We start from the raw sequence: 20633 nt of genomic DNA, 5'->3' as shown, positions 1-20633 counted from the left end.
TGTGCTGGTGGCCCTCAGGGGCTGAATTCCAGGCAGCTGCATCCCAAACAACCCACAGCTCAGCAGCCTCCACCAAATCCACGCCACCAGGAGGTGATGGGGGCAAAACAAATATGATATTCTCATCACATGTCTGCTTTAAACTGTTCCCAATTTCTGGCATTGTTTTTAATTAGCGTTAAGCTCTATTGTGCAAATCACTCCATAGATGTAGTCCTCTCTTTGAGGACTTGGTCTCCCTTACAGAGATTTTTGTGCTGAGTGCTGTGGGAAAGGTGGTCTGGGCCCGAGGGATGCTCTGGTATTGCCATTCAGCCAGGAGCAGAAGCACCTGGCTCAGCAGGTAATAAGGGCACACAGCCGGGCTTGCCGTGGTTGAGCTCAGGGAAGGCATGGTCAGGAAGCCTTCCAGTCCCAGTTCTCCCGATACTGGAAGCACCTTCTCTTCCTGGGCTGGGAGACTGCCACACGCCACTTATGCAGTGCGTATTGAAAGCAGTAAGACATCAAGGCCATTTGTAGCCTGGCACATGCAATCAATAAACAAATAGAGGCTTAAAGACTCAAGCAGATTGAAGAGCTGTGTGAGGAAGACAGATATTGATTTCGAAGGTATAATGAGTGATACAAGCAAGAAGGAAGCCTTTTGAAGCAGGTGAGCAGATTTTAAACACCATCCGCATCGGTTATGCAATTCCCCTAGCTATTAAGATTATTAGCTGCTCACACTTACCACATCATTGTTTTGCTAGGGCTCTTCTTGTAGAACCTCTTTAGCATCCAGAAGGGTCCCAGGAGATTTGCCTCATGAATATCTAGCAATAAAAATTCCTCCAGCTAGTCTGTGCCAGGGAGCAGATCACAAGTAAGGTGCAGCATCCTTCCTTAGGGCACAAACTGCTCACAGCTGCAGGGCACTTTGTTCTGTCCCTACCACCGACAGACCCCAAAGCCCAGTAAAGCTGAGAGGCCAGCCTGTAAGTGATAGCATGGTCCCTGAGCAGGCCTGGCTGGAGCAGAGCTAACCCCTAGGGCACACAGACCTACAGCAGCACTCAGAAAGAGGGCTGAGCTTAAATGGGCCCCCAGGCAGAGGCTGTGGGGTGCAAGCCTCAGCCGAGCCTTAACAGGGCCATGAAGCCCTGCTGGTGCCCCGAGGGCCCTAACACCCTCATAAAGGGCTGTGCAGGAAGGAAAACTTGGCTTATGGTCAAGAAGCAAAGACAGGTCTCCTCTTCTTCAGTCCCTTCACCAGCTCCCCGTCTCCTTTTAAGAGCCAAGCCAGATGAGTTAATGACAAGGTTTGATTAATTTGACAGAAACACAAATGTTACTGCAACGTCTGTTGTACAGAAAGTCTTCCCTCGTGACAGCCTGGTGTCTGCCACCTCTGAGGAACCAGACCGGGGAGCTGGAAGGCACGTGGAGATGTGGGTGGAGATATATCAATATCTAATTACAGAGCAGTGATCTGCATAAGTGCCTAGGAGAGCTGGAAAGCCAGGCGACTCTTCCGCAGTTCTTAAAATTAATGGCTTTGCTGCAGAGATAATTGTCTGTGAATCAAGGACGGAAACATCCATGAGCACAAACCTGGCTCCTCGGGCTCCTGGACAGAACCTGAGCTGCAGACCTCTCACCAGCCTGCTCTGAGCTGGGAAAGGTCTTTTCAGGCCAAACTCTGGCAAAGATGGTGAAAAGTTTGCTATCTGTGCAAAATTCCAGCTTCTTCAAGATGTTTTGGAAAGGGAAAAATGAAAGAGGGAGCCAGTTTCTCCAATATAATCCTGTTTATTTATGAAGTGGCACAAGAGTAAATTCTTCCTGAAATATGGCAGGGAACAAACAAGAGGGGGTATTTTTTTTTTTGCACAAGCCAGCACTAATTCCCAAAAGGATGCTCTCTCTGGAAGCCCCGCTCTCAGGGCTTTCTCTAGCCATTCGTGTCCTTTAGCTAGACTTTTCTCAAGGCATTTTATTTCCTCTAGCCCTAGCGCTGAAGGTGACATCAACCTTATTTCATCTGCTTTGTTTGTTATTATTTATTCCTTCTGTTGAGCTCTCTCACAGTGAAGGAAAAATAAAAGCCGACGTGCCAGGTGAGGGGAGGAGTGTTAAAAATACTCAGACTGACAGCTCTGCCATCAGCCTGCAGCCTGCTTCATTCCGGAGGGGTATACCGGTAAATAAGGGAAAACATTAATTTGTAGCACTAGATTAAAGCCAGCACTGTCCGCACTGTACTCAGCTGCCCAGGAAGGAGCAGGGTAGGGAAAATAAGGGGGAAAAGCAGACAGGAGTTCCTGCCCTTTGGGCAGTGGGCACCAAGCTGGCTGCTTTCCAGCCATGAAAGGGAGCCTGGACCACCAGGGCTACCTCGCCTGAGATGAGAGAAACCAGGGGCACTCAGCTGAGCAGGAGGGGCCGAAGGAGCCCTGCCATAAGCTGCATTTCTCTGTGGAGTACTGCCGTGAGGAATCCTATTTGCTTCCACTGGAAGATTATTCTTGTGTTTGGTTGACCCACCTTACTGGAGTGCTAAAGAACATCTCGGGTACCACGGCGCGCTGCATGGAATAATGTTTTTTCTTGGTTGTCAAACTGGAAAGTATCTGTGAAAATAACCTGTGTAAGCTGATTATAAATTAATTTACCATGGTTCTGAAGTATAAGTCAAAAAAGCAATGAAAAACCATCTCCCAAGCCTGAAAATGTTCCTCTACTTTTTCATTTTTGAATGTCAAACACTGAAATATTTTTGAAAAGTGCACTAACTAATCCAAACATTTAAAATTGATTTCAAAAGCACTTCAGTTGACAGATCAATTTCTTTTTTTTTTTTTTTTTTTTTGACAAAACTTCAAGCCCCAGGAGCACCTCTGTTTGGACAGCCACTTTCCTGGGAGAAAGGGAACAAACTGTGAAAACCTTCTAGGTAACTGCTGGACAAACTTCTCATTGAGCAAAGAGACTGAAATGATTTCCCAGCTGTGTTAGGAAAGCGTTTCTAAATCAGACTGGCAAAGCACAAAGGATGCAAACCAGCTTAGCATATACGGCGTAGGGCACAGCTAAGACATTTCATAAACAGAGAGTTCATGTTCACATTCTTCAAAAGGCTCACGGTAGCAATGAATAATTTAAAGTCTGGGGAGACAAACAATCTGGAGCAGGAGTGCTGCCACAGGCTCAGAATAATACCTAGCGGGCATATTCAAGTTTTGCTCAGTGCATTTTCAAGTACATTAGCCAAGGGGCAGTTTTGTGACTCTTCCTTTTACAGATGTGCAGAGGCACAGAGAGGGGAAGTTGCTTGCTCTGTCACCTAGCAGGCCAGTGGCAAGACTGAGAACAGATCCTGTGTCTGTTCTGTGTCTTTTCGGACCCATGAGTCAATATCAATCATCAACATTTTTTAAAGACTACAAGCCAGCCTGTCTCTTTTTAATAATGAAGTCATGTGTGTGAGAGAGATGAAAGAAATACAGAGAGAAACGACCTTTAAAACACTCACATTGTATGAAAAGCCCATTTTCATCTTGTTCCACCCATTTCCTCACTGCTCTCTCAGCCTGAATGGCTCCTAGGGGGGAACGCAAGGCAGTAGCCCTCTCTCAAGCTGCAAAATGTGAAATGTCTGCACAGATCTACCCAGACGTCCAGAGGGAAATAACTATGGCATACATCCTGCTTTCAGTTATTGCACAGGCCAGCCGCAGTGTTAATAAAGCCCTGAATCTGTGCAGGAAAACAGATGGCATTGGATGTAATAAATATGACAAATGGCAGCAAGGCTTCTGAACAGTCTCAGCATAGTGAATGGCTGCCTAACAGCCCCTGATTTAAATATATGATATTTTTCAAGAATGAGTTATGCCCTCTAACGGGAGAAAGGTCAAGAAACATGCTAAGGGAAAAACAAGAACAACAAATATTATGTGAAATACAAACAAGTTCAGGCTAAAGCCATTGAAAGGTGGCAAACTCAGTGCCAGGCAACTCGAATTCCACCCCCAGATCACTTCTGCTGTGTTGTGCTGGGGTAGCACAGAGTCCTGCAGTCCCACAAGGAGCAGGTTTGGCAGCCACGTGCAGCTTGCCGTTCTGTAGGTTTTTCCCCACAGGGAATTGCTTTCCTAGCAGAGACAGGAGGATCACCTGTGGACTGAATTTCCTTTGCATTTGGGGACAATGTGGAGCTCACTGCAGAGCAGGTGAAGGAAGCAGAAACTGCCGGCAAGCAGCAGAAGAGCACCAGAGGAGCCTGAGTAAATGGCTGTTCTAACAAGCTACACCCCATCGCTACGGTAATTTTCCTTGTGCCATTTTTTTTATTCCTTCATAAATACAAAGGGTTTTTACTGCCTGTCAGCAAGGGCACAGTGATGTGGTAAAAACAAACAAAACAAACAAACAAAAAGCTCTTTAAGTAGTCTAAAAAGTGCCATAAAATATAAATCAAGTGAAACCTCCCAAATTATTTTTGCTATAATGAAAACGCATTTTAAACTGTGGGGGGTCTGAAAATTTTGTTCTTAAATTGATTTTCCTTTGGAAAAAAACACATATTCTAATGACTCTTCTAATAACCAAGCTAACTTTGTATCAAACAAGGCCCAGTGTTAATAAAAAAAAGATTCCCCAAGCCTCTAATTCTGTAAAATTTCCACATCACTAACAAGTACCTTCCCATAAATGGGAAAGATGCCTTGATGATGGCATAAGTTACACAGCAGTTTCTAACAGGAGCATCATTGCTTTGAGATGCTGAAAGTGGTGTGATTAATGATGACCAAATTCATTCGTTATCTTTTCTGATGGTAGAGGCCCTTGCTGCTAAGAAATAACTTTCCACTGTCTATGACAACAGCCCCATCTTGTGGTTTTTCACGGGTCATAACTTCTCATTTTATTTCTCACCATCTCTTAAGCACAGGAAGACAGACATTAAGACATACTGCCCGGTACTGAATTCTTCCCGTCACTGAAAACAGCATGAAGACTTCTCACATTGCTTTAGCATTGCTGGTGAAGGCAGCAAAGCTGTAGATGTTTACTGTTAAATGGAACAATGACAGCATTTCTGAAAGAAGTTTGGTGAAAGGAAGTTGTGTGGAGGTGGGGGTCTGCTTCTTCTAGCAGATAACTATCGACAAGACTAGAGGGAATGGCCTCGAGTTGTGCCAGGAAAGGTTTAGGTTGGAAATGAGGAGACATTTCTTCTCAGAACGAGCGGTCAGACATTGGGATGGGTTGCCCAGGGAGGTGGTGGAGTCACCGTCCCTGGGGGTGTTCAAGGAAAGGTTGGACGTGGTGCTCGGGGACGTGGTTTAGTGGGGTGACAGTGGTGGTAAGGGGACGGTTGGACCAGATGATCTTGGGAGGGCTTTTCCAACCTTAGTGATTCTATGATTCTAAAGTTAAAGGTATTATTACCCACCAGAAACATTAGCAGCTATCATAATTCAGTCTCTCATGTAAAAAACACTTGTTGTATCGCTACAGGCAGATACAGACAGGCTAAGAATGCAAACACAGAATTAAACGAACACGAGTGAAGCTTTTTGGTTTTGATCATTTAAGGGGATGCATTAATTAATTTAATTTAGGCATAAACCGAATCATTTTAACTCCCACGCCACAGCCACACCCTGCAAAATCCCAGCCTGTTTCATCATCTTTCCACGAACGACGAGCCAGCTGAGGCCGAAACCCCAAAACCCATCGTTCCGCGTGCGCGGTGACAGGAAAGAAACACGCGTCCTCGGTCCCCCAGGCGCTCTCCCTGCGGGGACAGCGGGCACGGGGACGAAGCGAGGCCGGGCCCGGCGCGGCCTGGTGCGGCCTAGCGAAGCCGGGAGCTGTCGTAACGGCCGGGGCCGCCCCCTGCCCGCTTGTGCCCGCCCCGGGAGGCGGAGCGGGGCGGCACTGCCGTGCCCCCGGCGGCGGACATGGTGCTGCTGAGCGCGCCGCGCTGGCTCCGCAGCCGCCTGAGCGACCGCTTCTGGAGGGTGCAGGAGGTGCTCAAGTATGCGAGGGTGAGTGCCGGGCTGTGCCCCGCTGCCCTGCGGCTCTCCTGGCCTGGGGGGCCTCGGCTGATGGGAATTTAGCCTTTCCCCTGCGTTTGTGCTTCGTTAAAGCCCGAGGACGGCAGCGTGCTCGGTGGCTCTGCCGTGATACGGAGTACCGGCGGGGGGGGAAAAGCCGCAGGAGCTGCGGGGTGGTTTCGTTTTTTTAGTTCGGTTTTAATTGGGTGAGGGAACAGCAGGCAGAGAACAGATTTCCCCCCTCAGCATTCCAAGTGAATCTTACGCACGCTGCTTCGCAACGTGTTTTGAACAGAAGTTGCAACCTAGGCTGGGGCAGAGCCCTTTTCAAGGGCAGGCCGACGGCATCCTGGGGGGAGGTCCGTCGTGCTGCAGAATTGAGATGGAAAATGCTGAATTAAGCGACAGTATCTCGGTCTTGCGGCCAAGCTGCCCACAGCAGCAATACCCGTGACCTCTCTAACTGTACAGCACTGGCTGCCTTCTGTTATGATGGATAGGTGTCAGTGGTAGCAGCTCCTGTAAACCTCTTCTGTAACACTTTCTGTTCGGGCAGCTGCAGTGTTTTAAACGTATCAGAGGCTCCTGTCTCATCCCTGTGGTTGTACAGACAAGACAGAGAGCAGCTCAGGAATGAGGATAGATGCCTGAGTTTAGGGGTTGGTAAAAAGCACTGAAAGATGTTTTTATCGGTTGCCTTCCACCTGGGACCACAGCCTAAAGTGAGGTGTGGTTTGTCTCCCTCCTGCTGGACTGAGAGGTTTCAGCCTGTTCCAACTCTTCAGCTTCGAGTTTCCCATGCTGTAAAACAAGAAAATTTTCATTATGTGCTGACTGCAGGCTTAGCTGATGCTTGTGAAGTATTTTGTGAACTTTGTTATGAAGGGTTTTGAAGTGCAAACGAGGATATATTAGCATTACTGAAGGGTTTAACAGCTTCAAAGATAACTGAACAAGAACATCTTGTTTTTACTTCAGCATTTTCGTGGAAGGAAGAACCGCTGCTATAAGTTGGCTGTACGAAGTGTTCGGAGAGCTTTTGTGAAGTCTACAAAGGCCAGAAGAGAGAAGAAGAGGTTCCTGAGAGCGGTAAAGAGCAAGATGTTAGATGTCAACAGTAAAATGGGAAAAGAGCAGAGCTGATGTGGCTATTTTTCTTGCTGGGGGGCTCTCTGAAAATGTTTTACCAGCTGGTAAAAAATGCTGTGAATTTAAGGTAATAGTCTCCCTGTGGTCTGAAAAAGATCACATGCTGAAGTACATAGAGGTGTGTCTTGCACTGAGAAAACTGTAGGTCTGAATCTGTTATATTTACTAAGTGTGAGCAGGTCAGTATGACAGAACGTTTACTTCTAAAATATTTTGTCATCTAAGATATGAATTTTTACTCTTTCAGCTCTGGATCACTAGGATTGAAGCAGCTTCTCTTGAACATGGTTTGAAATACCCAGCTTTCATAAGCAATCTGCTTAAGGTAAGGGTGGTGCTTGAATAATTGCTTTGATTCAGCTTTTCAACAAGTTGGAGAAAATGTCTGATAGTGGTCTTCTGTAGCATCAGGCAAATTCACTTGTTTAAACTCTGAAAATGTGAAGCAGATGTAGTCTGACAAAGTATTGCAAAGGGTTGCTGGTTGCCATGTAAGAGAAGAACTGCAAGGAACTGAACACGCAGCCTCCGATTGCCGCTCTTTGAAGAATAATGGTGAATTAAAACCATTAAGATGAAGAATAATGGTGAATTAGAACCATTAAGGATTGGAACCTGAGCAGGCAGTACCGGCATAGAGCATGGTAAAAGGCTTCTGTCAGACTGAGCTTCTGCCAACATTGTCCTGCTTCCTAGTTCTGGCGATGAAAGTTCTGCTTATGAAAGGGGTTTTGCTCAATTCAGGAACTAAATTCTGCCCTAAACCTGTTTCTCTTCCTTAAATGCATAATCCCCTTTTATTGTGGTGGATATTGCTCCTCACCTGCCTTTGTCCCCAAAATTTTTATGGCTCCTCTTAAGAAAAAGGCTTGCAAAATGCTTTTACATTTGATGCTACTGCAGGTGTTAAGTGAGAGCTGCCTCTGCTTCACTCGATAAATGTAAAAGTACAGAACTTGGATTTGCAAAGGCAAGCCTAGGAAACCTGCTTTTTTGATTACCAGCTTTGTGTCTCAGTGAGCGTAGACAATGCAGATATTTGGTGTCACAGTCCTTTGTTTTTTAACATGCTGGAGAATTGGTCTTAATATGTTGATACTGTAATTGTAAAATTAAAACTTGTTTCTCTTGGCCATGATCATAACAAACAGGTAGCGTTTCTGCTTCTTCAAGTGGAACTACATATATATTTGTAGCGTATTTCAAAACATTTTACCTGTGTTTCAAATAACCGTATAAGTTTTCTTATATGCTTACTGTAAAGTAATAGTTACTGATATTTATACACTCAATCTTTTGCTTAATCTTCTCACGTTGTAACCAAGAGAATCAAGTACTGCCTAAAAGTTAACTGATTTTTCTTTGGAGATGCCTATCCCTTTGGTTCTTGTCTCAGAGCAAGATATTTTTGTAAGGTAGTCTGTTAAAAGATCCAAAAGAAACAAACTTTTATATAATACCTCCTGCTTAGAATATAAGAGATTCTTCTTGAGTTCTTGGTTTGTATGGGAAGCACTTTGAGAAACGCAGTAAACAAACTGTACGTAGTGGCTTACTGAGACACCGATGAATGAATAGGCATGTCTGACAGTTCTCTAGTCATGCAAAAATTGTACAATACAGAAAAAAAAAAGATAATTTGCCTTAAAACCTTAACTAGGCATTGGAGTATCGTTCCTAAAAATTAGAGTACTTAACCAACAATTCTTGCATTTAGTCCCAGGTGGAGCTGAACAGGAAAATGCTTGCTGATTTGGCTATCTATGAGCCAAAGACATTCAAGTCCCTAGCTGCCTTAGCCCAGAGGAGGCGACAAGAAGGCTTCCTTGCTGCCCTCGGAGATGGAAAGGAACCAGAGGGGATATTTTCACGTATCGTACACCATTATTGACACGAAGAGTCTGCAGATATGTGTAATAAACAGGAACTTGTCTGACAGGGTAAGCTTGCTCACTGTCTGCAGCTAAGGTCAGAGCTGTGGAACAAAATCCTCCAAAGATGATGCTTACAGCAGGGAAGAAGGGTTGGGTCAGGGTGTGAAGTTTGTGCGCGAATGACTTTTTTTTTCCAAAATTTTGTTAGAAGTGAAATGTGTTAAAATACATCGCTACAAGTGAAACGCATTGAGTTAAAATTCGCAGCTCAACCTTAGCAGCGGTGAGGCAAGCCTGTTGCAGTTCCAATGTTAAAATATGTATAGCGTGCACATACTTTCTGTTCCATGAAGAACTTAATAAAGGTGTTTTGTGTGTTTTTTTTTTCTAACTGCTATTGGAAGCACCATTTGAGTGGTGACTCTGGGCGTTGCGCTGGGAGGGGAGGGAAACAACACCCCACAGCCCTGCTTGGGCAGATTTGGGTGCCCACAGCGCTGGGGGCCAGCGGCCCGGTGCTCCTAAAGGTTTTGGGATGGGCGAGGGCGCTGCCAGCCGCCCCCACGGCCCGAGCAGCCCCCGGGGGCCTGGACTGAGGCCGAGGCCTAGGCCCGGGCTGCCCTGAAGCCGCCGCCCGCCACTTCCGCCCGTTCCTCCCCGTTCAAATTCCCAACCGCTGCGTCACGCCGCTCCCCTCAGCCCACGGCGGCGCCAGACGGACAGGCGGCGCAGCCAATCGCCGCGCGGCGTTTCGCAGCCCTCCGCCAATAGCAGGCGGCCGGCCGGGGGAAGAAGGCGGGGCTTGCGCGTGTGTTTGTGAGGGAGCGCGGAGCCGGGCGAGGCGGCGGCACCACAAAATGGCGGCGGGGGCTGGCAGCGCAGCGGCTGTGGCGGCGGTGGGCGGCAGCGGCGGCCCGGCGGGGCCTCAGGCGGTCGGTGTGGCGGCGGGGGGAGCCCCCCAAGCGGGGCCAGGCGGCCCCCCGGTGCCGGGCCCCGGCGCGGTGCTGATCGGCGACCGGCTGTACTCGGGGGTGCTGATCACCCTGGAGAACTGCCTGCTGCCCGAGCACACGCTGCGCTTCACGCCGTCCATGAGCAGCGGGCTCGACCCCGACACGGAAACCGAGCTGCGGGTCACCGGCTGCGAGCTCATCCAGGCGGCCGGCATCCTGCTCCGCCTCCCGCAGGTAGGCCCCGGGCCGCGGCCTGCTCCCTGCCGCCCTCAGGCCTTGCACCGGGGGACAGGCCTCGCACCGGGGGGTTGTAGGCCTCGCACCGGGGGGCGCTGCTGCCTCTCGCCGGCTTTCTCTCGGCACCCCCCGTGGCCCACCGCCCGGCCTCAGCGGCTCCGAGCCTCCCCGCGGGGCCTGCGGCCTTCCCCGGGCGGCAGGAAGCGGCTGAGGGCAGCGCCCCGCCGCCGCCCCGCGGCGCTTTGTTAGGGCCGGGCTGTGGGGAAGGAGGGCTACTCGGAAAGGTGCGGAGGGAGGGAGCGCCGTGAGGTTTTGTGGGCCGGGGAGATTTCCTCGTGGGCAGGCTCCTCGTTACCTCCGTGGGAAACTTTGTCTCCTCGCTGCCGGAGTCTCGGGTGCTCAAATTGTGATATTAACGTAACAAAACTGTAATCCGGTTTAACTTCCTCCCCACACCAAAAAAGTATTTTTCTGGGTTCATATCACAACTTCGGATTTTACTAGGTCTAATGTTCTGGGTCCTTACAATTTAACGCATGCGTTTTATCCAAAGGTAGGATTTGTGGTGTTGATACCATTTCAGACAACTCTGTTCATTATTAAGATAGTAATGCCGCTTTTCTTTAGGTACTGCTGAACTTAATTCCGAATTTAAATACAGCTTAAGTAGTTTTCTTGGTCTTAAACCTGTTGAAATCTAATTTTTTTTTCTAGACCTACAGATTACTTTATTAATACATGTTTTGATTGTTTCCTTTTTAGGTGGCAATGGCTACAGGACAGGTGCTATTTCAACGTTTTTTTTACACCAAGTCTTTTGTGAAGCATTCCATGGAGGTAAGGAAATACTAAGATATGTATTACTAAACTGTGGTTTGATCTTTGATCAGTTTTGCCTAGTTGTCAACCTAGATGTGATCAGCATTTGCATCTGTAGATCTGACTTACTGATTGCCATGATTTTACAGAGCTACATAGTACTGATTTTGTCAAGTTTTTAGCATTTCCTGTTTTTACCACCATTTTCTCTTGTTATCCCTCCCTAAGCTGTTGGAGGCGATCAGTTCCAGATTTGAGCAAAACATCAGTGTCTTGCAATACTTATGTTTCAGCATGTGTCAATGGCCTGTGTTCACCTGGCATCCAAAATCGAAGAAGCGCCACGACGCATAAGGGATGTAATTAACGTGTTTCATCGTCTTCGACATCTGCGAGAAAAAAAGTAGGTTTAGACTCTGAAGTAATCTGAAGTTCTTGCTTTGTATTTTAATTACTAAACTTCATGGGCTGATACTTGCATCGTTCCCTGTTTAATTAATCAGGGAACATCTTGAAAAGATCTCATTAAGGAAAAAAGTGAGTTGACAAACTTTAAGTAAAGGTTTTTGATGTTATGAATAGCAGCGGTGTCCTTTATTTCTATATGGACATGGCTTAAGCTACATATAAGTACCCCTTGATGTTAAGTTCGCCTTTGGAATTTGAAATTGTTTTGCAGAAAACCTGTACCTCTAATACTGGATCAAGAGTATGTGAACTTGAAAAACCAAATCATTAAGGCTGAAAGAAGAGTTTTAAAGGAGTTGGGATTTTGTGTTCACGTCAAGCATCCTCATAAGGTTTGTACTGTATAAGTTAACTTTGTAATCAGTGTTTATTATAGTATAAATGCTTTGAGCAGACCGCTTAACTGCAAGGAAGCTGTTTGGTTTGTACCTGATAACGCTAGTTAATTCCGTAAAGCTAGCTTCTTATGATGTCTTTTTTCTCATTTAAGAGATTCTTACTAGTTGGTCTTGTGTCACTGCTGAATGACGACTGGAGGTGGATGCAGATGTTAAGTATTCCTTCAAGTCCAAGATACTTGGACACTCTGCTTTTAGAATAAAACCTATTTATATGCATAGTTGAAGTTTTCTAACATCAGAGCTACGTAAACGTGGAATCTTATACAGAAAGGAATTTGGTGATCTAGGGTTACGATATCATCAGAGAAGTACTGTGTCCTGATCAATTTCTGCGGAAACATGATGAGGTTCTTAGCCCACGTGAGCTAGTTAGCAGTGTTTCTTCTAAAAAGTACAGTCAAGCGTGAAGGGCTTGACTTGAAAAGAAACAATGATTCTCTATTTAAATGTCATATGCCAGACTGAGATGATACTTCAAAGACATACCCACTGCAAGCATATAAGTTCTTACGCTAGTGCCATCAGTATTTCCATTATAGCTTTTTTGTACCAGCTGATAAGGATGGTAAAAGAACTTTCTACTCAGAAGCAGCAGAACTTGTATTTTTTTCCCCCTAAAAGCTACTATTGTCTTCACTTTTTGTGAGCCTACTTGATTTTCAGAAATGCCAGTAACCCCGGAGGGCAGTTGCACTTTGTTGATTGGTATACGTTTGTATCTGTTAGCCTGCATCCTGTTGTTTTCCTTCCAAACCTAAGGAAAACCTAGACCTGAACAAACAGTGACACAAAACACACAAGCTCTGTTCGTTCTCTGCAAACGCTGATACGCTTCAATTGCTACCTATTACAGCTAGCTGTATTTTTCCCAAGTTACAGTTAAAAAGGAGTCATGAATTGTATAGGAGAACATATCTAGCTTGAAAACAGTTGAAGACGAGACTTCTAGATGAATAGCATGATGACTGAGCTCAGAAGACGGAGAACTAGGAAGGTCAGATCTGGTCGTGTGTCGACTCACGGTAACTTTTGCATTGGAGAGCAAAAGTTGTGTGGGTGAACACCGGAGATGCTGCATACACTTGTGGAGTGTCTTAGAGCTTGAAAGAAAATAGCGGATGCCTCATGGATGTCCCTCTGAAATATATAGGTGGCTCTCAAGATTCTCGTTAATAACGCAATAACCCATATCTTCCAGATAATCGTTATGTACCTTCAGGTATTAGAATGTGAACGTAACCAACACCTGGTCCAGACTTCATGGTAAGTTGATTTTCTTTGTTCTAAGAGACCAGCAGGGGCAGTAGCAGAAATATGTCACTTGAGGCACTCTGGGCAACAGTGCTCAGAAGTGATTGTGGGCCACACCAGACAGCTCCAGTGTTTCTTGGAGTGCCCCAAACTACTACCCAAATGTTGATCGTCCTCTTAAGTTTGAGGCACTGTTTTAATGGTAAGGTAGCTTTCCGCCCTGACTTCTCACTTCCCTCCTCTCTGCTTTCACCTTTCAGCTGAAGGGAAACCGTTGGTTAGTTTATGGTTTTCTGGTTTTCTTGTTTTTTTTTGTTTGCTTTTTTTGTTCTTTGGAGAAAACTGTGTAGGTAAAGTCTGTTATCAGTGCTGGGAAATGGCCTTTCCCGGCGCTTGAGCTTGATTACAGGTGTGTCAAAACCTCTCAGCACAGATAAATTTCTCTTATCCGTATGGATAAAGCAAGGTATCAGCTTCTAAGACTGGATAAACTCATTGTTCTCATGTTTGCCAAGGAATGTCCTCTGCCTTGTTGCTCTCATTACAATAAAGATTTGCTTGGGTTTGGGAAGTTTATGTAAAAGTCCCGGTCTTAAACATACATAGATAACGCTTTTAAACAAGAATGCTTTTTAACAGTACCGTGGTTTAAAAATCTTGAGTGAATCCAAAGATCATATTTCTGCTGACTGAACTGTCTGGTACTGTGACCTGTGTGTAGAGAACCAGTTTTGACTTTTCTTTTCTGTACTCTTTTAATCAAAGGGTAGCCTCTGAGGGTAAGTGACTAAGACTTCTCCTCTGCTGCCCAAGCGCTATGGTGCAGGGATAGCTGCCGTCTTCAGTCAAACCAAAGCAGGCTCTCCAAAGAGAAGGCTGACTCTAGACAGGTGGTATATACACGATAGTATAGTAACTGGCCAACTACTTCTTGTGCTTATACTTTTCAACTTATTTATTTTCATTGTGCTTTTTGACTGTTGTATATTTCATAACTTGGTTGTTAATATTCTGAATGGTTTTTAATGTTAAATTTTTATAACTATTATTAAAGTTGCGTTCTTAGACGATAAAGCAAATGAAGGTGGGATTTAAGTCGTAAAGTGATGAATTAACAGAAAAAAAAATCTAAGTTTCCATTTGTAAATCAGATAAAAAATACTATGTAATACTGATTTAGGACTTAAAAATAACTTTCTGCTACCAGTATTCCTAGTCCCATTGCATGTGGGTCCCTTCAACTTGAGATATCCTCTCAAGTATTCAGATGTGAGTTACGTACTGCTCATTACCGGTTTTCTGCTCCTCATGAAAGGAAGGAGTAGGTGAGGAGGAAGGAAGGAATTACTCCATTTGAGAAACGTTTCAGATGTAAAAATAACATTCATGTACTGATGCTTGTAGCTCCCAGTACTTAAAAATGGGTGGATATCCAGTGCAATTGTTTTGTTTTTTGTTTTTTTTGAAGTACACATTTTAATAACATTACCTTTTCCTTAAAATACTGTGACAAGGATTCATTTCCTCACGTGTCTGATTCTGAGCCCACAGGGAAAGCATACAGAAGCCAAGCTTGGAAGCAGTCGTGTTTTTCAACTTGGGAAGTTAGGAAAAGGATGGGTGACTTTCAAATGTTTGAAGTACCACTTTTCTATTCATATATTAGTTGCCAAAACGTTTGTTCTGTCTTCTGGAGGAGTGAAGAGGGAGCAAAATTACTAGGTTTTAAAGTTCTTTTCTTCCAGAAAGATGAGCTCATGTTTAGCCCTGCTTCTCCGGGGCAGCAGTTACTCTTTGTATAAGCAAGAATATAAGATGTCTGGGTTGGAGTTCAGTGTTCAAAAGCTTCAAGTTCTTTTTTGCTGTCCTGTGAAAACTGGATACAAGTGTCTAGACTGTGGTCTCTGTTTTGGATGTCTTGGGGCATAGTGAATCCTTGTATACTGGGTACCCGCATGAACAATTACTGCTTTTGGAAAGCTTATTATATTGAGGACTTTGTTTTCTGATTTTAGCTTTTCTCCATCTGATACTTGCTTGACATGTGCTCAAAAATCTAGATCTTTTTAAGCACTTCAGCTGACAGATTCAGAGGAAGTTACGTTGTGTATTTAAGACTTTAGAAGAATAATTTTCAAGTGTACTGACTGGAATATTATATGCGATATTTTACAGTTTTCTCATTCTGTGAATATTCATTTTAAGCAACCTTGTTGAAACGGGACAATTTGGAAACCGTATTTCATATGCCAAAGAAGAGATCTGCCTGAATACTGAGTATTCTCCCGAACTGATGTTTCCAAACACCCTGATTTCTTCTATGTCTGCTTTTTGCATCGGAAAGAATTCTGTTCTGGACGGAAAGTAATGCTTCCAAAGGAAAACGGATCCTGTAAATCTCCAGCGGTAGCTGGCGTGTGCTGAAGCGGACCATATTTTCATGGGAGGACTACCACAGGAGCTGCTGCTTTCAGCAAACCATCTGAGTTCAGACATTGCAGAGAAACATGTGAACCTAAAACTCTATAACTGAGTACTCCAGATTATATTGTATGTTGTCTTGATGAAAATACTTGGCTAGTGCATGAGAGCAAGCCAGTCGAGATCCAGAGGGAAAAGTGAAGTTAAAATTGGTTCTCTTCTCACAGCTGAATTTTCAGCAGCCAGCCAGTCAGTCAGTCAGACTTAATTCCTATCACACTTCCCTTCCCTTGAGGGATTTTTTTAGTAAAAGAATTCAGCTTTTCTTCAGATTTACAGGAGTGTATTGTTGAAGTCTAGTAACCGAATGCAGAAAGAAATAGTACTTCTAGAAGTCTTATTGGGGAAAAAAAGGGGGGTGGGCGGGAGGGAGACTGTTGTGCCCTGCAACTCTGTTGATATCCTGTCTTTCAGGAATTACATGAATGATAGCCTGAGAACAGATGTCTTTGTAAGATTTCAGCCAGAAAGCATTGCCTGTGCATGTATTTACCTTGCAGCTAGAACATTGGAGGTGAGCGTACAGTTCTATTAACTTCAAGTTCGTTAGCTCTTCTAATAGAAGCAGTGAAGCCTGAATATTTCTTCCCATCCCTTTCAGATTCCACTTCCTAATCGTCCACACTGGTTTTTACTCTTTGGAACAACAGAGGAAGAGATTCAAGAAATCTGCTTAAAAATCTTGCAGCTCTATACTAGGAAAAAGGTTTGTTTTTCTTCATATATGAACCTTCAGTAGAGACTGCTGCTTGAAACATGAGTTAGAAAATCTTAAGTTTAAAATTACCTGCAAGCTTAGTGTGTGCATGCTTAGTGTGTTAGTGGAACAAGATAACTGGTCACAGGATCTGGGTGTCTTTGTATCTGTTCCCCACCCACACTCCTTCCTGTGAGTAAGCAGAAAGTCTGATTTACTGGGTTTTGTCCTAAGCAGGCTCCTGTCCTTACAGGTTGATTTGTCTGATCTGGAAAGTAAAGTGGAAAAGAAGAAGCTGGCAATTGAAGAGGCAAAAGCTCAAGCTAAAGGTCTTCTCCCTGAAGGAGCCCCAAATTTGGATAACCCGTCAGGGTTTTCCCCTGCACCAAAAAATGGTAAGTTGTGGATGAGCTGTTGGAATACTTTCTCATCTCGTATGTGTATTTATACTTCGGGGATAAATACGTAGTTGTTTGGTTTTTTAAGCAGGTTTCTATCAATTACTCCAATGGCAGATCTTGAATAGCATTGTAACTTACAAATTCTTGAGATAGGTAAAGGCTAAAATCAAGTTAGTATGAAGCTAGCTTAAACTTACACAGTAGAGAGACTTGCTCCAATGTGGTTTTGGCAATAAACTTAAATACTTGCAGTTGGCTTGTTGTGCTAACGAAATATTAGAGCATGCCTATGATTAGGAACTCTGGCAAAAGTAGTATTTCTGGGCAAGAGGTGTGGAATACTTTTCCTGCATGCTTTGTCTAAGGTTTCCAGTCTGCATCCTCAGTTTGCCCTTAAAAAAAGGGAATAATTAGCAAGAGAAAGGAATTACTCTTCTGCCGTATTGGAGTGGCTTTGTGAGCAGCATGCTGCTCTTGCAGTTAACTCCTTGGCATTACCTTGGCAGTAATGTCTCAATAGTATTTTGGCAGAAGTGTTTCAGATTAAATTCTGCCTTCTTTGAAGTTCTTCAGATCTGCTTCTTGTGGGCGCTTGTGTGTGCATTCGTGTGTGCACTTGTACCCAACATCTATGCAATAAAGGTTATTACAAAGAAAATGAAGCAGGGTGGGGGAAGGCTCCAGTCCTTACCCTCTTTCAGTTAGTACCCAAACTTTCAAAAATAAGGTAACAAAGGCTTCTTTTTCTAGAGTCTCCAAAAGAGGTTAAAGGAAATAAACCCTCGCCGCTACCTGTTCAGGCAATGAAGAATGCTAAAAGGAAAACAGAGGGAACAAAAAGAACGGGTTCAAATAGTCCAGTGAATGGGTAAGGCTTTTGTAACAAAAAAAAAGTTCGTTTTTTCCCATTATTATTTTAAACAAAACTTTTACTGTGTTTTTTGTTTCCTGCAGCATTCAGAAAGGAAGAGAAAGCAGAAGTCGAAGTGGAAGTCGAGATCAAAGTTACTCAAGATCACCATCCAGATCTGCATCTCCTAAGCACAGGTATGGACTCCTGTAAAAGGAGGGCGTGCTCATAGAGAACCTCCCGTGCTACTGTGCTGAAGTGGTAAAAGGTGTTTTCAGGGAGTGAGCTGGGTAGTTTTTCCCCAAGAGGCTGTGACATAATAAACCGGTATTTACTACTCCGGGAACGTTAGGGCTGATTGTGAATTGCATCGTCTTGGCTTACAGAGCCGGGGAGTTGCAGTGTCTGACCTTGTCACGCGTACAGCTTCTAAGTCTACTTGGCAGAGCTCCATCAGGATGTTTGCTTATTTCAGTCTGTTTAATTGGTGACGTATGGCCCAAGCGGCAGGGTTAGCTTGGTTTGTTTGCTTATTTATTTAAAGCTGGGGATTTGTCTACAACCTTTAGGAAGTTGTTATTACTAAAATATAACCGTGATTCCCATAGAGGGGAAATTTAAGAGGCAGTGGAGGAGTAGGTATCGGCTCCAGTCTTGTGCGGTTTGGTAATAGCTTTGTAACTGAAACAGGGGAAGTAGCTTTATCTTTGGTTGGTTGGCAGCACTTTAAATCTAGAAGTTGGATATTCATGCATTTTTTCAAAGCAGCGAGGGAGAAATCTAAAACTGTGTCACGACTGCTGTGTTCCAAACGGATATGGGTTTCTAACAGCCAATACTTAAACTGTGACCAGAGGGATCGAGTCTGGGGCACGCGGTTGGTTTTCATGGGATACAGAATCAAGTGTCTGGCCTCAAACTGTGCAGGCCTACCGTGAGAAGCATCTGTCTGTACGGTACTTAGGGTGTGTGGATGTATTGTAGCTACATTTAGGAGCTAATGTGGAGTAGTTCTACTTGAGAAATCATATGCGTTCTTTCCTGTTCTTTCTTCCCACAGGAAAAGTGAAAGTTATTCCACGTCAAGTGGCTCGAAGTCCCATAGCCGTTCGAGGAGCCGCAGTGACTCTCCCCCGAGACAGTTCAACCACAGTTCTAGTTACAAAGGTTCCAAGATGCGAAGTTACAAGAAATCAAAAGACTATAAATACTCGGCGCACAAACCACGGAAATCGCGCAGCAGGAGCTCGTCGCGTTCCAGGAGCCGGTCCCGGGAGCGCTCCGATCATTCAGGGAAGTACAAGAAGAAGAGTCACTACTACAGAAATCACAGGCATGAGCGTTCGCGCTCCTACGAGCGAGCAAGCCATCGCTATGACCGCGACCATCCTGGCCACAGCAGGCATAGGCGATGAGCAGTAGAGAAAGGTCTTTCCTTTGGAATTTAAGCTGTGGAGCTCTTCTCCATTTGGCCTTTGCAGCATAGGGTTAACCTGGCTTGTAAACCACGTGGCTTCAGTAACGTCTGTTCTGCTGGTAACTCTGTACTTACTATCGTGAATCCAAAGGAAAGATGCGAACGAGACAGAATGATACAAAGGACTCTGATAATTGTCTCGGTGACCGTTCTGCTGGCGCGTCACCGAAAAACACTGCAGAGCTTGTCTCTGGATGCTCTCTGCCTGCTCTTTAGTAATTTACCTACCATAGTGCGGTGCTTGGGCCTTCCAGTTGTGCGGCAGGACCTCCCTGACTCGGTAGCAGTGGGAGTACTGTGCTGAAGGGTCCTTCCCTGTGCAGCTGGAAGGCTCGAGACTGTTCGTAAAAACCATTGGAGTGGCTTGGTGCTAACAAAGCTGTCTTTTCATACTGACTCAATGATGTTGTACAAACGTAAGGTGACTTTTTTAGAACCGATGCCTATATTAGGTTATATATGTGTATATATATTTTGCAGTGTTACAGTACAGTATGGGAGTACGGCCTTACTAGCCTTTACACTTTACCCACAATGTAAATAAGCATTTGTTTAATACAGGTGGAAGATATATACAGAAAATTCAAAACTTGAACTCTATCAAAAGACTTGTGTAGAAAATTCTGATAAATGTGAAAGTATTTAGCTCTGTGTATTGAGAGTAGTATATTTTTTATCTGTGCAATGCTGTGTGCGGGCCACCAGCTCATAAGACATTTCCTATATATACATTTTAAGTGGTTTGAAATTCTTTACTCAGGATCTTTGACACTCTGAAGAATTAGTAGTTTGTCAATCTGCATGCTTGTTGAAGAACAGCATTTTAAAAATAGCGAAAAAAAACCCACAGCCCAGTAGTATCAGTTCTAGTGGTATATCTGAGCTGTCACACTCATGCTCCCTAATTTCATTAAAATATTTGATTTTATATTAAATTCACTTCATAGTAGTTTCTTATGAGCTATACCACTGTGCCTACTCATAAGGAAAGAAAAAAACTGGTGGTGAATTGAAAAGATTTAAAAAAAAAAATCCTAGTAGACTAAAGACTAACCTCAGATGTTACACCCTGAGTATAGATACTGCAGGTGTTGTGCTGGGGCCATCCTGCAGGAGTAATTGGTGCCAGTGTGTGAAATAAGGTGCTTTTATTTGGGCTATGTCACTAGATCTTCCTAGGAACACTGCCTGCTATTTTAACCTTTCTCTTGTCTGCTGTGGGGGAAAATGAGATTCATGAGGGATCTTTGTGGTGAATCTTGCAGGTGCCTCACTGTGACGACACTGAGTGTGACACTTAGTCCAAACCAGTCTCATTGCAACCTTAGGTTTTGATAAAAAGGCAAAGCAGCTGACAGGGTTTGCAGTCATCCTTTAGCCAACCTCTATCCTACCAATTTCTTGAGCTGGAGATTGCATAGGATTATTTTGGCATTACCAGTGGGCCTGTCCTTTGTGATTTTGACTTGATTTCTGTTTGAAGCAGGTAGATGGATTCTGTTCCATAAGAGATACTGCTGCTTTCCAC

The 20633-nt window shown here is 44.5% G+C and overlaps 2 protein-coding genes across 5 annotated transcripts; both read left to right on the top strand.

Moving 5' to 3' along the window:
- The first annotated feature begins 5854 nt into the window (after positions 1-5854).
- On the top strand, positions 5855-9467 carry MRPL20 (mitochondrial ribosomal protein L20). The gene is made up of 4 exons (XM_080563927.1): positions 5855-6038; positions 7026-7136; positions 7444-7521; positions 8914-9467. Exons 1-4 carry the CDS (start codon positions 5952-5954, stop codon positions 9085-9087), a joined length of 450 nt encoding a protein of 149 aa, XP_080420053.1. The 5' UTR covers positions 5855-5951; the 3' UTR covers positions 9088-9467.
- Positions 9468-9874: 407 nt separating this feature from the next.
- On the top strand, positions 9875-20040 carry CCNL2 (cyclin L2). Of its 4 annotated transcripts, XM_080563891.1 has the most exons (11): positions 9875-10257; positions 11023-11097; positions 11373-11482; positions 11759-11879; positions 13147-13211; positions 16095-16194; positions 16282-16386; positions 16631-16772; positions 17529-17646; positions 17733-17825; positions 18689-20040. In XM_080563891.1, exons 1-11 carry the CDS (start codon positions 9928-9930, stop codon positions 19041-19043), a joined length of 1614 nt encoding a protein of 537 aa, XP_080420017.1. In that variant the 5' UTR covers positions 9875-9927; the 3' UTR covers positions 19044-20040. The 4 variants fall into 4 exon arrangements, with proteins under 4 accessions (XP_080420017.1, XP_080420018.1, XP_080420019.1 ...); XM_080563892.1 differs by lacking the exon at positions 9875-10257 and having other exon boundaries at positions 11030-11097; positions 11308-11482; XM_080563893.1 differs by lacking the exons at positions 9875-10257; positions 11023-11097; positions 11373-11482; positions 11759-11879; positions 13147-13211 and adding an exon at positions 13989-15749.
- Positions 20041-20633: the final 593 nt, after the last annotated feature.

This window comes from Anser brachyrhynchus (assembly GCF_964034855.1).
Source record: "Anser brachyrhynchus genome assembly, chromosome: 21".
Taxonomy (NCBI): Eukaryota; Metazoa; Chordata; class Aves; order Anseriformes; family Anatidae; genus Anser; species Anser brachyrhynchus.
This window is presented reverse-complemented; position numbering and strand designations above follow the sequence as displayed.

Bases quoted from the DNA above. Each gene is read 5' to 3' on its own strand.
- MRPL20 (XM_080563927.1), top strand. From the start codon at position 5,952: ATGGTGCTGCTGAGCGCGCCGCGCTGGCTCCGCAGCCGCCTGAGCGAC. The intron at 6,039-7,025 runs GTGAGTGCCGGG...TTTTTACTTCAG, and splicing joins AGGTGCTCAAGTATGCGAGG to CATTTTCGTGGAAGGAAGAA. The intron at 7,522-8,913 runs GTAAGGGTGGTG...TCTTGCATTTAG, and splicing joins TCATAAGCAATCTGCTTAAG to TCCCAGGTGGAGCTGAACAG.
- CCNL2 (XM_080563891.1), top strand. From the start codon at position 9,928: ATGGCGGCGGGGGCTGGCAGCGCAGCGGCTGTGGCGGCGGTGGGCGGC. The intron at 16,773-17,528 runs GTAAGTTGTGGA...TTCTTTTTCTAG, and splicing joins TTCCCCTGCACCAAAAAATG to AGTCTCCAAAAGAGGTTAAA. The intron at 17,826-18,688 runs GTATGGACTCCT...TTCTTCCCACAG, and splicing joins TCTGCATCTCCTAAGCACAG to GAAAAGTGAAAGTTATTCCA.